Source organism: Trachinotus anak, unplaced genomic scaffold, assembly GCF_046630095.1.
Source record: "Trachinotus anak isolate AG129_WGS33_773 ecotype Australia unplaced genomic scaffold, CSIRO_AGI_Tana_v1 ptg000021l, whole genome shotgun sequence".
NCBI classification, from domain to species: domain Eukaryota; kingdom Metazoa; phylum Chordata; class Actinopteri; order Carangiformes; family Carangidae; genus Trachinotus; species Trachinotus anak.
Window position 1 is genome coordinate 21,395,589 of NW_027273872.1, and position 15,007 is coordinate 21,410,595.

At 41.7% G+C, this 15,007-nt stretch overlaps 1 protein-coding gene across 2 annotated transcripts in view; it reads right to left on the reverse strand.

Moving 5' to 3' along the window:
- The window catches only part of LOC139605769 (connector enhancer of kinase suppressor of ras 2), a 64,904-nt gene extending 50,204 nt beyond the window's left edge, over window positions 1–14,700 (reverse strand). The window contains exon 1 of one of the 2 annotated variants that reach the window (XM_071457538.1): window positions 14,392–14,700. In XM_071457538.1, the coding sequence (XP_071313639.1) occupies window positions 14,392–14,455 (64 nt within the window). In that variant the 5' untranslated portion in view covers window positions 14,456–14,700. The remainder of the gene's footprint in view (window positions 1–14,391) is intronic. The other variant, XM_071457539.1, reaches the window with a different exon arrangement.
- Between the last annotated feature and the right edge of the window lie 307 nt (window positions 14,701–15,007).

The window sequence follows — 15,007 nt, forward strand, 5'->3', positions numbered from 1 at the left end:
CACAGACCTAATGAACAAGCCTGCTCAAAAATGAGCATACACACAGCAAAGACGCATGAGATGAGGCAAATCCATGCACACATACACATGCACAGAGCCACAGAGCAACACAAAGACTACACTCTGTCCCTCCGTGAACACACACTTCAAACACAGCCACACATACAAATACAATTACAACTGCTGTTGTTATTCAGGGTCTTGACGCCTTTGTGGAGGCATGTTGTTAAAGCAGAGTGGAGCTGTGAGGAAAACACTGATGCCCAAGGGAAGCAAAGCTGACAGAGAGCAGACAGTGTGGTAGCACCTTAACACAGTCACCACACACACGCACACACACACACACTCGCTACAAAGGATGAGCAAGAGGCATCTTGCGCTTGGTATGCCATGGGACATAACAGACAAAATATAAGCCTACTGGTGCTCTGAGTGACACGGACAAACAATCTGTTACATACAGCACAGCAGAGCAATTTTACATCTAACACATTAGTAAGAGGCTCCACACTGTAGCACCACTAGTGAAAATTGTTTAATGGAATACATTCCCAGTGGACAAACCCTCATATCCCACATGTTAGTCTGTGTTTCACAAATGATAATACAATGTTATCACATGCAAGGCTGTTTTAATATCAAGTTTTGTACACAAAGTATATAAAAACTATGATGATGATGATGATGAATTGTTTTCACATAAAGTTTGTAATTTTGTATTACAATCAGGTGATGCAACCAGGACATCTAAGCAGATGTTAAAAATGAAAATGCCTTAAAAATAAAACTGCATCTTTATTAATAGTTAATCCACAACTCCCAGCCAATCAGAATCCAGAATTTTCAAAAAACCATGGTATAAAATATTTTATTGATTTTACAGTTGTGTAGTCTTATTTCATCTATAACAATGCATTACTTGCACCAGTGGTGGATTGTGCCAAAGTAATTTTGATGAAGCACTGAACTTATTACAAATTTGAGGTAGCCTGCTTGTACTTTACTTAGTATTTATTTAATTGTCAAGCCACTTTATACCTTTTCTACTACTCCACTGCACTTTCTACTCCACTACATTTATCTGTTAGTTACTAATTACTTTACATACAGTGCTAAACATATGGTCTTAAATATAATGCACTGACAGAGATGAAACAAGCCTACACAACAGTATATAAAACACTATAAAAATACACGGCCTGTGAAAATTCTGGATTTTGATTGGTTTGAAGCTGTGCATTAACTTTTTGTAACCAGATTGGTTTAACCAGACACTGGTTGTTCTAAATTAAAGTGTGAGTATTAAACTGTAGGTAAAGACAGGAGTAGTTGAGCCTCAGATAAAGAGACTGGAGTTATTTGTGTAACCAACAACAAGAACCAGAAAAAGGTAAAACAGCTTCTCAGTGAGAACCACATAAATGTAGTTTTAAATGTGTATCATATTTGCATGAATCTTTAATTCCAAATCAACATTAGAGAGATGATGAGGACTTAAGCAGAGGACTTTTAAAAAGTTGGTAGCCTGAGTCCAGGGGACAGCTACAGGGGAAAGGGGAGAAGACCTAAAAGGGAACAAAACTGCACAAAAGATAAAGAGATGTAGAGACGTCCCAGGAAAGAGTGACAGTTCTTGATTGTCAAGTGATTGTTGAATAAGAGTAAGGACGCTGCTTCACTCCAGCAATTCTATTTAAATACATTGTTTTTGTTTCTTGTGAATATCAAATGTTTACTACAGGGGGGAAGCAGTCCAGTGTAGTTTAATAAATCATCACCAGTGTTGGCAGAGATATGCACGAGTGGACTGAACATGCAGATTTCTTTACCTGTGGGAGCAGTGACCACGGAGGCAGAGCAGAAAGAAAGCCCTGCAGCTAATAACTAGGATTTCTAAATATGAAACCCCTGACTCCACTATGAGAGAGAGATGATAAATAAAAAGGGCCATGTCCATATCCGAGGGAGGTGAGCCTCTCATTCCAAACCAATACCTCCGTCTCATTTCCTCTGTCACTCCCTCTCCCTCACGCATGTCCTTCCCCATTTACACCCCCGCTTCTCCTTCCAAAGCATGGAAACACTCTTTATTAGCAGCCATGTCATTCAGTGTGGCAAGTTATGGCTCATAATGCAAACGCAATATCTTACTGAATCTGTGAAATGACGACAATAAAACATCTTCATTGCACATTTAAGATTCTGTCCAGGTAAAAAAAAAATAAAAGTCAATTTACTTTTTCACACTTATTATTCTAGTCTAGTCACTTAACTCCTGGTGTCCACTCATTAATCGCTGCACCTTTTTTCCTTCTCGTTTTTTTACTCTCTCCACATACAGTAGTGTATAAAATATATAAATTATACAAAGAGCTGATGAATAAAGAATCAAAGAGATCAGGGCTGACTACCACATCTTCCTCAGGAAAAGCTTCCCACTGTAGCTATGTCCCACTGCAACGCACACACAGATGAATGGGTTGCTGTGTTGGCTTCAGTGCATTTCAGTGGTTATTCTATTTAAGATATGATGGCATTTGTTGTTTAAATATATGTGGATATTCACTCACATACTTGCACGAGCACATGAGTAGGAATGCACACATGCAGAAACAGGCATACATTCACACATACACACAGTGCGGCACACAGCTGCTGGCCAATCACACGAGTCACAATGCCTCCCCTAGAGGACAAACAGCTGATCTGGGTTCATCTGCCGAGTTCATATGCCAGCTGGAAATAGCACATGCTGCTCACAAACACACACACACACACAAACTAACTAACACACAGGGGTCAGGTTCATCAGTACTGCACCTCCTCGCCAGGCAGTTCATGATATTAAAATAACGTAGATATTATTAGTCAAGATCTGCAGCAGTTGTGGCTGCATCGCACAGCAACAAATACTTTTTCCTGCCGCCCAGATGCCTTCTCGCATCAGACTGTGTACAGTAACTGCAGGAAACATGAAAGCTGACCTCAGGCTTGAGTATGCCGTGCAGTGTAACAAGAGTCAAACAAATCCTCGCCTGTACACAGCTGAAATAAACAAAAAGTAATTTTGTAGAAGTGTCTCTCTGTGTAATCAAGTCATAAGCTTCTGCTATAGTTTCCCCTGGGAGCAACACTGCCTTGGGAATAAGATATTTTATCATAGCTTAACCATAGATAGTTGAAATTGTGCTTACACCAGCTTTCACTACGGCGGGCTCTGCTCATGTGGTGATGGCAGGCCACTCTAATGTGTTTCTTGTAAATATTGTTTTTCCTGCTGTGTCTCAGGAACTCAGTACTGAACAGTATTTGCTGAACCAGACTATTCCCTGCATATCTCTCATGTTTTCACACTTTTAAGGTGCTATGTGTTCTCTGCCGGCGAACATGATTTCTAGCCTGGAGCATGTGGTGGTGATAATGGTCACTTGCCAAGAGCTTCAGCTATTATTGCGTTTACAAGACAAAAGGTTAGAATACACCTTCACACGCTGAAGTGAGGGTAGACTGGACGCTACAGTGACTCACTATCATGAAGTAGTTAATATGAGACAGTGTAGCTGGTTAGCATGCTAACTTCAGTAAAAGAAAACGCAGCTCCTAGTGAGTAAAAGAATGAAGTTTGATGCTGAACTCGTGTCTCCTGGACTGTTGGCTGAGGAGCTGTTACTGCTGATGTTGGCTATGTAGCAGTGGCAAAAACTTATATTTAGCACCTGTAAATAGCCTTTTGTAACACAAACATTTCAAAAGTCAACAGTGCATTTTTCCCACAGTCAGTTTTCCTCAGACAGTTTTTATCCACCTAAGTAGTAGTAGAAAAGTATTTAGTAAAGTATCTTTTTTTAATGAAGATGACTGCATGCATGAGATCAAATGTCAAATTATTGAATATGCATTTGGATTTTGCATATCCTAAACTCTGCTGTACTTAGATTTGTAAATTGGAGTCAGCTCACTGCTTTTTCAATTTTGTAATCTCCACTTTTAAGTTTGGGTTTAAGTTGGGTTTTGGTAGCTGGTTTGTTTTCACAAGATTCAGGATTTGTGTTTTTGCCTGCACTCTTCTCACTGGTTCGAATTGGGTGGGATTCAGTTGGAAAAAGGGGATGTCACAGACACCCATCCACCAATCAGCATTTGTTTGCTCATGTTGCCAGGCCACTCTCAATCACATCTGAACAAACTAGACTCACAGCTTCAAAGTTTGTATGATGAATGTAAATTACTGGGTAGAGTAACTTCTGTTTGATGAAATTGTTGAAAACTAATGAAAATAAGATTTGATAAGGGACTCAAAATAAGATATTAAACTTTATGGGTTTTTTTATCATCAATGATTGAACTGTTGTGCATAGGCACAGTGTATTTTTAATCATTAAATAATATCCATCAATTAAATGGTCTCACATTTGATAATTCAATTCTATACTGGATTTTAATGCTGTTAAACCCCAACATTATCTCAAAGGTACTAGTTTTTAATGTTTCTTAATGTTTTTTTGTTTGTTTTTTGCTGAATGTGAGAAAAATATACAGTAAAATTGACTTATCTCAATAAGAGACACTGAAGGATCCCTTGATCCTGACCATCACTGAACCCCAGTGTGCTGAGGCCTGGGCAAGCATCTCATGTTGACAGCTTCATCCACATTTCATGCAATCCCCACCAATCTTTTTTTTTCTTTCCTGGGCAAAATAAACCCCTCCTCTTCAGACACGAGAGGGTTGCCAAGCAACCGGAGCAAGAGAGGGCTCCGAGCAGAAGTGAGGGATCTGCAGTTGCTGCCCCTCAGGACCCTGCACTGATGCTAGGCTAAGGAGTACACATACACACTATAAACAACACACAAACACGCATATTGTAGCATATATGCTTTCCACACAGTGACTGAAAGGCCACAATAAAAAAAAAAAACAAGACTGCATTTACAGCTCAAACTGAACAACTCGCATGGCAGTGACTTTGCTGCTTGGCCATTAACATCAACTGAAATCAAAGTGTCAAACCTGTGTTTTTCTCTGAGTGCATGTTTGGATCAGACTGAAGACTGGGCTAAGAGCTGCAGCAGGCAGCAAAGACTCCTGTCCCATCGCCTTGCCCCCATCTGTGAGCTTCCAGCTGGAGTAAGTGCTTCGTTGAGTGCGAAGAAAAGACACAACACTCACTAAAAATATTCCTACTGTGAAATATTCATCACATCATGACAGAATATTCTTAAGACCATGGCATTTTAGCTCCCCGATATATATGAGCTTTCAAGTGCACCAAGATCTGCTCTGAAATCCAGCCAGCAGGGAGGTGTCAAGAGGCAATCTGAAGGAACAGGGGGGAGGAAAACAGGGTCATCCAGGAAGCTGCAAGGGGTTCAGAGACAGAGCTAAAAGCTGAGGTCTAACTGGTCTCTGCGTGCAATCATACTTGAAGTATAACAATATGTTATCATGAACTTTAGCTCTACCTCACATTTCCTAATTATCTTCATACAACAATGGATTAAATGAAAGTGTGCACTGTAAAAGGTTTTGCTCATAGTGATCAACTCACTGCAGTTCCCCTCACTTCTTAGTGACCTCTTAGCATATTTTAGCCTTTTTTTTCATTTTGGTTTTTTAGGCCACAACTTCACTGTTTTAGTTCAGTCTCACAACTGACAGCTGCTTTCACAAAAAGCTCCAATGAACCCACTGTCGCTACCTGTCCAACAACAAACAACCGATACACAAAGTTAGCAGCTCGTTTGTGAACCTTGTGGAGCATTTAACATTTAGCCTCTGATATTTCCCTGAGAAGGTAGTGGATAGCAAAAGAGCAAAAATAAGAGTGAATATTGGGCTCACATTTGTTGAGTGGCCACAAACATGACTCCAAACTAACATTAATGTTGCTCCTTCTCAACTAGATGTGTAAATAGCCAACTGTTTGCTCACACTTTACATGTCAGTGTTGTGTTTAGAGTTTGTTGTTCTTTCCCCAAGTGGCCAAAAAATCAATTAATGCAGCTTTATTTATACATAAAAACACACACATTGAAAACTTGAAAACTAAATACTTGTTCCATTTGCTTGGATTAGTTTGACTGGGCTGATCATCCATAGGAAACTTGTACACATACTTGACTTCCTTTATGAATTGTCTGTGGTTTCTGTGGACTCTGTGGGTTTCTTATATACTATATACACCTCCACATTTCAATAAAATTAAGCATTTATATATACTGACAAAAATGAATAGAGGCAGTGCAGTTCATGTTGAATGTCATTAGATTTCTAACATGCATTACAGATTGGATATGAAGTTTATCTTTTGCTATACTCACTGTCAATTCCATTTTCCCTTAAAAAGCCTGTTTGTCTTTGAGTTGAGATTATTGTGTTACAGTACAGTCTGGTACAGTTGTGCTGAGGTGTCAAGCTGAGCTGCTGCTGTTCCAAATGCAATTTGTCCTCTGGAGTCTTGACTTCTGGACTTCTACCCAAGTACAGGAGTCCGCACTTGGTGTAAGCTACTCTGAGTCCAGACCACATTCACTCAGCCACTCTATGCTGGACTTTTGTGAATCTGCTGCTGTGGTGTGTGCTGCTGTGTAGCCTCAAGCTGATTGTGTGAATTGAACACTAACTTGGAAATAATGTATGAACAAGAGCTAGGAATAAGTCAACTTCAGCATCATAATAATTACATTTACTTATTTTATGTCCATTGCTGCCTAAAAATTCCCCAGTTGATTGGATTTCATAATTTGTGGTAGACAGAAGAGTAAAATGCATGTACAGCTCTGTCCCATATTTTTTCATATGATAGGACTGGGATGTTGATCTTCTGCCGCTGAGTATTTCTCCTGGAAAGCCACTAACTGTAGGATTTGCCGAAGATAGCTCACAGTGTTCATCATGAACTAAGTAAATCATAAGCCAATCACAGGCCTCCTGCCTCTCTTAAAGACACAAAACAAGAATATAAACAAACAGTATTTCCTGAAGTTGAGGTCAGTCCGAGCCTCTCTCCCAAAATGACGTGGTTTGACATCGGAGACCTTCTCAATGTCGCAGGTCAAAGTTCAGCCAGATTGAACTCTGTGCAAAGAAAACTGGCCATAACAATTGGACATAACTGGCCAATTCTTCTGAAATAGATCATGTAGCCTCTGAGGTCATGGCCATTTCTACTAGAACACACTAAATACACCAAGGATAATTTAAAGAGAGTGAGACAAGCCAGCACTCCACTGAGCTGATGTATGAATTATGTTACCAACAGATGTAATTATGTAAAAAATATTTCTGTGTGACACCAGGGGGGTTTAACATCTATCATGACCTGCTCTGTACCATCCCTGACAATCCTGCTGTTTGCCCTGAAGATGAAGGCCACAGAGATGTTTCAGTGGGCTGTGTTTTTGACCTGTATAAAGATGTTACATCTCCTCATAAACTGATGACGTACCAGTCCAAATATAACTGAGTGAGGAAAAAAATTTAGATCAGTAACACTTTTATTTTGCAGTAATGTTCACAAATTGCCTGTGGAACGAGCAGAACCATTGAGGACATTCAGGTCATGTCCTCTGTATTTTCCCAGGAAATGTGTGGGGTTTTTATAAAACTTACAAATACACGTAGATAAATACTTCATGGGGTCATTGCAGCACTTTTAGACTCATTGTACTTAAAAATTTACTACTCTCAGGGAAAGAAAAACTAAATGAACAAAATATATACACAGTGGTGGAAAGTAACTGAGTACGTTAACTTGAGTGTAAGAAGCTTTAAGCCTACACTATGTTACTTCAGTCTTCAGAGGAAAATATCGCACTTTTACTCCACTGCATTTTTAATAGCAATTAGTTACACTCTTCTTTGCAGATTAAGATTTTTAAATAGGTTGTACACATAATGCGTGATAAATATTCAACATAAAAAATATGATTAGAAAATATTATTACATTAGAAATTAGTATTAATAATCTTATATTCATATTATTATCAATTACAAAATAGATTCTTCTCAATGTTAAATAAACTGCCATAATTGTTTAAAAAGGAATGAATGAATGTAAATGCCAATGCAGGGAGAAACTGGTGGTGACCCTAGCCTCATGGCTGAGGCCAGTGTTCCCTCTGAGCCACTGCTCAGCCCTATAGAATGCTGCAAACCTGGAGGAACCACTTCCTCCTAATTTCTGAGTCATTATTCCTACTGTAATTTGTTGTGGTTAATACTAAGCACATTATTAGCTATCCGCTGCTATAAGATGCATTGTAACCTCTGTCAGAATCCTGACGCTCTCTTCAAGACCAAAGTGAATGATTTGACAACCATGAGCAAGAGGATAATTCTATCAAGTGATTTCTTATGATTTTGGAACATTTTGCAAGACGCAGCTGTTGGTCTGAGCTTGAACAGACCCTCACCCGGCTTTGCAGTATAGAGTGATGACAGCTAAGCTGTAAAAAACTGTTAACTACAGAGACTCTCGTCTCTGGTTTCATCCTTTAAGAGAGGGTTTTTCAGCATTTTCTGGCTTTTAACACCAGCAATTAAGTTTCCATGTGAAACATTATTTTCATACAAACATTGCTAAATCTCCAGCCTGTATATCATGCAAACTGTAAAGTCCTGACCCGTAGGCTGAGAATCTTTGCTTGAAGTTAATATATGTTCTCATATAACTGCAGCCCCCGGAACAACAGGTGCAAAATCAGCCCAGTAAAACACATACGAACATCCACACACACAGGCCCCTCTGTCCGAGCAGCCGGATAGAGCGGGTGCTTTGATATGATGCCCACTGCATCTCCCATTCTCCGCACCGCTCTGCCATCGCCTCTGCGCTCTCCCCCCTCTTTCTTCGTCACGCCCACCCTTCCCCTCGCACACTCCCTCACTTCCTCCCCCATCTTAGTCTCCTCGGCCCTTCTTTCATTTTGCTTCGCACCTCTCCATCTCTGAACCCATGTCTCTGCTCTTTTCTCTCTCTTACTGCGTGAGGCTGTAAAACAGAGGGGGAAGCTCAGCGAGTGTGTGTGTGCGTGCATGTGTGTGCGTGCATGCACAAATGCTGCTCCTCTCTACGTGTCTAAATGTGTGTGTTGTACGCGTGGCATATAGGATGTGAATTTGGAATCTGTGTGTGTTGCTGCTTCCCCATCTCATGACATGTGCTGTGACTCCAACACGATCAGATCTGGTTTCCATGACTACCGATGCCCCACTTAAAGCTGCTGCTCCAGAGTTTGTGTGCCCATGCATATGTGTCAGAGAGCGTATATATATATATATATATATGTTGTAGATATATACCATATATTTCAGTGAACATGTGCCTTCCACTGAGTGCATGTATGCCTGTGCATCAGTATGCAGCACATGCATCTCTGCTTTCCTTTAGTGCATGAAAATGGAGGACTGGAGGAGTTTCCTCTACGTGTGTGTATATGTGTGTGTGTGTGTGTGTGTGTGTGTGTGTGCGCGTATGTGTGTGTGTGTTTCCCCATAATAAGGCACGCTCTTTAATCTTTAATGCAGCTGAAACTACAACAAGCACACAGTCAGAGCCAGGGGAAGCGTTTTTTCCAACACAGACTACCTTACCATGTCAGCAGGAGACTAAATCTGGGGACACCGTATGGAATGGTAGTAAACATGGTCCTCGACACCCCAGGAGACTCAAACAACCGAATAACATCCAAGGGATTTTTTCAGCAGTGGACTGAAGCATTCCCTGCTGTAGTGACCTGCTACTACTGCTACACATTTATATGTTAAAATTGTTAATACATAAGTTGTACATCTCATGAGGCCCCTTACGCTGACTGAAATGTCGCACATCGCCTTTAGTTTTAAATTTTAGGGTTTTTTTTTTGTTCCAATTCATCAGCACACAAAGAGGAAAAGACAGATTACTGCAGGAAAAGTGAACTGCCTTATTCATTTTCCTGTCAATGTATGCATCAGCAGGCTGCCGATGCTGTGCGCCTGAAAGCGCAGGCTGATCTTATGAGGTACACACAACACCGAGAGCAGAAGAGAAGAAGTCCATTCTTCTTCGTTGCCTCATGTTAAAGCAAAGATCTGTACGCGTCATACTTTACACATCAATTGCATCTGCACACACCCGAGCAGATACATACCCTCACACACACGCACTCACGCATAGAGGAAACTCCTCCGGTGTGGGTGTTCAAATCAAAACAAATGAGTCATCTTTCTGTGAGCCTCACCAGCGTTCTGCTGCTGGAGCAGTTCTTCTACAGCAGTGAGAGATACTGTATAGTCTGCTTGGCCTGGGAGCTACCTGTGTCAGGTTTTCTCAACAGGGCTGCAGAGTTTCCCATCTCTCTGTCCCATATTCTTCATATGACAGGTCTGGACTACTGAGGGAAAAAAGCTACTGTCCACAACATCGTGATCAAGCTTGTGCAGGTGACACAAAACTGGGATTTTACCTCATTTGTTGTCCTAAAAAGTGCAGTCTTACATTCGTCACATTCACCGATCAATGTTACAAATTCTGATGCTGTTTTATAATTCGAACTATCTCATACCAGTCCGAGCTGTTGATCACTCGGCCCACCTAAATGCAGGTGTAGCTAAAAAGCTGCCAAAGGTTGACTTGGTAACTGTACATTTGATGTACTTATACTTTCCAATTTATATGACTTTATAGGGAATTATTGTACTGACAGCTACTAGTAATCTAATCATTACTATACTAGATACAAAAAGTGTAATTATTTCATAAAATATCATATATTAGTACAGATTGTGCTACGCAGCACTATATTAAGAAGTTAGACTTAGTTCAGCATTGACCAGCTATGAAGCTACTTATCCATAAATGAATAGGTAAAAATAAATTAATACTACTCCATATATACAAATATAACAAAACTCATAAAAAGAACTTTTACTTCTGTGATTTTACACTTGGTTCTAACATTAACCAAAAAAGACAAAGCATGTCCAAATATGCATTATTGTGCAGATCCCATCAGTGAATCTATCAAATATATTAAAAAAACATGTGGTAAAAGTAAAGTCCTGAATTTTGATTAGGCTAAATCAAAAACTAGAATGGCACTCAGTGGAGCACATACCTCCACCAACGCCAAACACTCCTACACAAATCTGTTCAGGAAAGTGTTAAAAGAAATCCTGGATCCACCCCTTTAACTAGATCAGCACCAAATTTGAATGGGTCCTTCCCTGACCCATGCCCCATCCCTCCTGATTTGGTGCAAATGGGTTGTTTACTTTTTGCATGATCCTGCTCACAATCAAGCAAAGAGACATGGGTGAAAACATAACCTCCTTGGTGGAGATAACAAGATCTATGTTGGCCTGTGGGCGGACTTTTCATAGATGCTATTTGATCAGCAATATGTTTCATTTTAGGGAAGATTTCCATCAAATCACCTCAATTTAGGGCAAATTGTGAGAATATTGTGATTTCTGTGAGCAGGACTGATATTTTGGAAGTGCTGAGACTTGTGGCAGATACAGACAAGTCAGAGGAGCCTCTGTGGCGTGGAGGTCAGACATGGGTCTGTCTGGGGATCTTTGTTGCATGTCTCTCTCCCCTGTTTCCTATCATCTCTCTACTGGTGCTGCCAAACAGAGGTGTTAAATGCCCTCCAAAATAATAACAATAATCATAAAAATAGGACACACAATTCAGCTAAAGATGTTGTAACATTGCTACAATTTACACAGGCAAAAAGGCACCGCCAGTTGATGGTCCTGCCCTCCACAGTGAAATAATATTAATACCATTTTGTATAAAAGATGTAGGGGAGGACAGGTATTTGCTGAGGGCACCCAAGTGTCTTATATCTGTATACATTTAAAGTACTTCTTTCTCCTATGATAAGCAAGAGAAATCACTAAAGTACTTCTGAAAGAGGTCTCAGTGTCACTGCTCCCTAAAAATGGCACAAGACTCCTCAGCTCAGTGCGAGAGAGAGGAAGAGCTTCCAGAAAGAGAGGCCAAAGTGAAGCCCGTGTAAACGTACAGATTAATACTAGCCTTTCGCCCTTCACTTTGTTCATAAGAAAATAAGATCTGAGCATAAGCCAGCCACTGAGGGTCTATGTTTGAAGCCCCACAGGAAAACACAGGGAGCTTCACAGGAGCAGGGACAACAAGGGCGATGTTGGCGAATGTCTAATGAATCTGGAAGAGGCCAGGAGATGCTTTTCAAAGAACACATGAGGAAACCAAAAGCGCAAGAGTGACGAGGTGAAACGATTTCCCTTCAAGGTTTTGGTGCAATTTGTACATTTTTTCTTTGTCTTTACTTTTCTGGTAAAAAACCTAAAAGGCTGTTTTTGCTGTATTACTGCATGCACAAACTTGCTCACAGTGGTACATTTGGAAAATACTGTTTGATCGTTATTTTTCATTCTCCGGTTTGAAAAGCTGACGCTGTGAACTTTTAATATTACATTGAAACTTTCGGTTTCTACTGTGGTAATTTCACAATGATCTTAATTTGAAATTGAGGAACACGATAGTTGAAATACTAAATTGTATCTGTTCCTTATTAGCAGCCAAAAACCAGCATGTCTTACAGTGTTTTTATCCACTTGTTTCATTGTCATATGCAGGGTTTATAGGCAACATGTCTTATTGTTCAGACCTGCTGTAACATTCCTGGAGCCTGCAGGGGAAACCATTGATTTACCTCAGATGAAATCCATCTAACTTTAACCTTCAGGATTTTATTGTAGTTCATTGTTTTTAAAAAAAGAACATATGGCACTAAGTTTGTCATTACTGCTATTCACCTGTCATCTTACTCTTAGATATCCTGAGCACAAATATGTGTTGAAGTCAATTACACTGTACGGCATTTAAAAAGAAACTGAACCAAAACCAGCATTTTTATCACATTTTCCATATTGCAAATCTCGAACCACATTTAGCCTGTTAGTAATCTAATCTCCAATCAAATTTCAACTCAGCCTCTCTTAATGAACGGTGCAGGAGCAAAGCTTTCCAAATGAACACTCCACGGATCAGAGGATGAAGCTATAACTCCACTGGCTGCTTGAGGAGAGCAATTATAAAACCAGGAACATCGTCGTAATCACTTAACTTAAGGCATCCCAAATACTCCCTCACCGTGTCCCCTGAGGGTCTATCAACCACCTTGACTTCTAATCTCAGACATTAGTGCTTCACCATAATGAAAAGGAACTTGTGCTACTGGAGCATATGCAGGAATGTGGATATATAGGATAGAGTTATAGGAAATCCATAGATTAAAATACAAAAATCGATCAGACACACTATCACAGGTACCAATAGGGACATTACATGTAGGTCTGAGTCGTCACACAAGTAGAGATTAAGTCATTCTCCTAAGTGAAGGGATTGCGGACACCCTCCCTCACCATTCCCATTGTCTGTCAATAGGCCTACCACAGTTTCTTTCACAGCTCTGTAGCTGAGCAGAGTGTGTGAGAACTGCTCCTACCACCACACTCACACACACACACACACACACTCACACACACACACACACACACACACACTCATACACGCATGATTAGTGATTACTCATTCATACTGTCTGTTTGAAACGATGTATCCCGCGCCAGCAAAGCGAGCAAAAATAAAGAAAGAAAGAAAGAAAGAAAGAAAGAAGGAGCGAATGTGATCGGTGCGTTTGCCTTATATGGCAGGCGGCACTGCGCTGTCCACGGTGCTGAAACTGACTGTACGGCTGGCATTGGGGGGTTTGGGGTGGGTGGTGTGGGGGGGTATGTGTGTGGGGGGGGTGCAGCTAAGTACATTAATCATACACGCACGCGCACATGCATATAGGCGCACACACACACACACACAGCAAGTGGTGATACTGGCTTTACAGCATGTGCCAGTGAGTGGAGGAGCAGATGACATATATTCCAGCTTCATTGATGAGAGGTATTCTGCTGCTGATGCTGCTGCTGCTGCTGCTGCTGATGGAGGCACCACCACCACCACCACCACCAGCAGCAGCAGCAGCAGCAGCAGCAGCCTATAGGCTTGGCTTGCGAGGAGTGCGCTCTCAAGCAAGCCGGATGACAGAATGCTGAGCCTCCACTCCCTGCTTCTTGGGGACATGCACTTCACTTCACCGGCTCAAACGCATTCACTCCATAGTTGAGTGACTTTAATCAGCCTCGCAGTTGTCACTTACAGCGGCCAAAACCACACGTCAGCCTGCAGGTTTGGATAAGGAGAACACACATGCACACAGTGTGTGGCCCTCCACTGCTCATCACCACCACCACCACCACCACCACCGTCACCCTCCTCCTCCTCCTCCTCCTTCTCCTCACTCCAACCACAAGCAGCATGAACACTCTCAGCCCGATGCAACGAAGGGATCCAATATTACCTTTCATCCAGTCCAGCACTTGCTTTGGTGTCCATTTACTTATAGGTTCCATAACCAAAGCCATGGTGTCACAGTCTCTCCGAGGTGAACGGCACAGCACTCAACGCAGGCGACATAAACCGACTTGTCGGTCACATCTGGAATGACGCGGCGGTGGATAAATCTGAGGAAAAAGAAAAGCTTGTCAGTTTTATTCTCTCCATCAGAGCATGGCCGCCTGCAGGAACGGTGAACGGGCTGCGGTGGTGCAATCCACACGCACACACGGAGACACGCACACACACGCTTTTCTCCTCTCTCCCTCCCTCTCTCTCTCTCTCTCTCTCTCTCCCTCTCTCTCTCTCTCTCTGTATCGCTCTTCTCTCTCGCTCTCTCTTTCTCGTGCCTTCCCGCCAGCAGCCCGCGCGCTGTGAGAAGTGGATTCGGTGGGCGCGAAGGGATGGAGCGACCCCTCCCCTCCCCACCTGCCCCCCCCCCCCCCCCCCCCCCCCGCCTGCCTCGCTGCAGCATCACAAGGGCCACCACTCATAATACAGACCAGGGAATGGTGCAACGCACACCATATAGGGAGGATCTCTCTCAGTCTCCCTCCCTCCATGCTTCACACACACACACA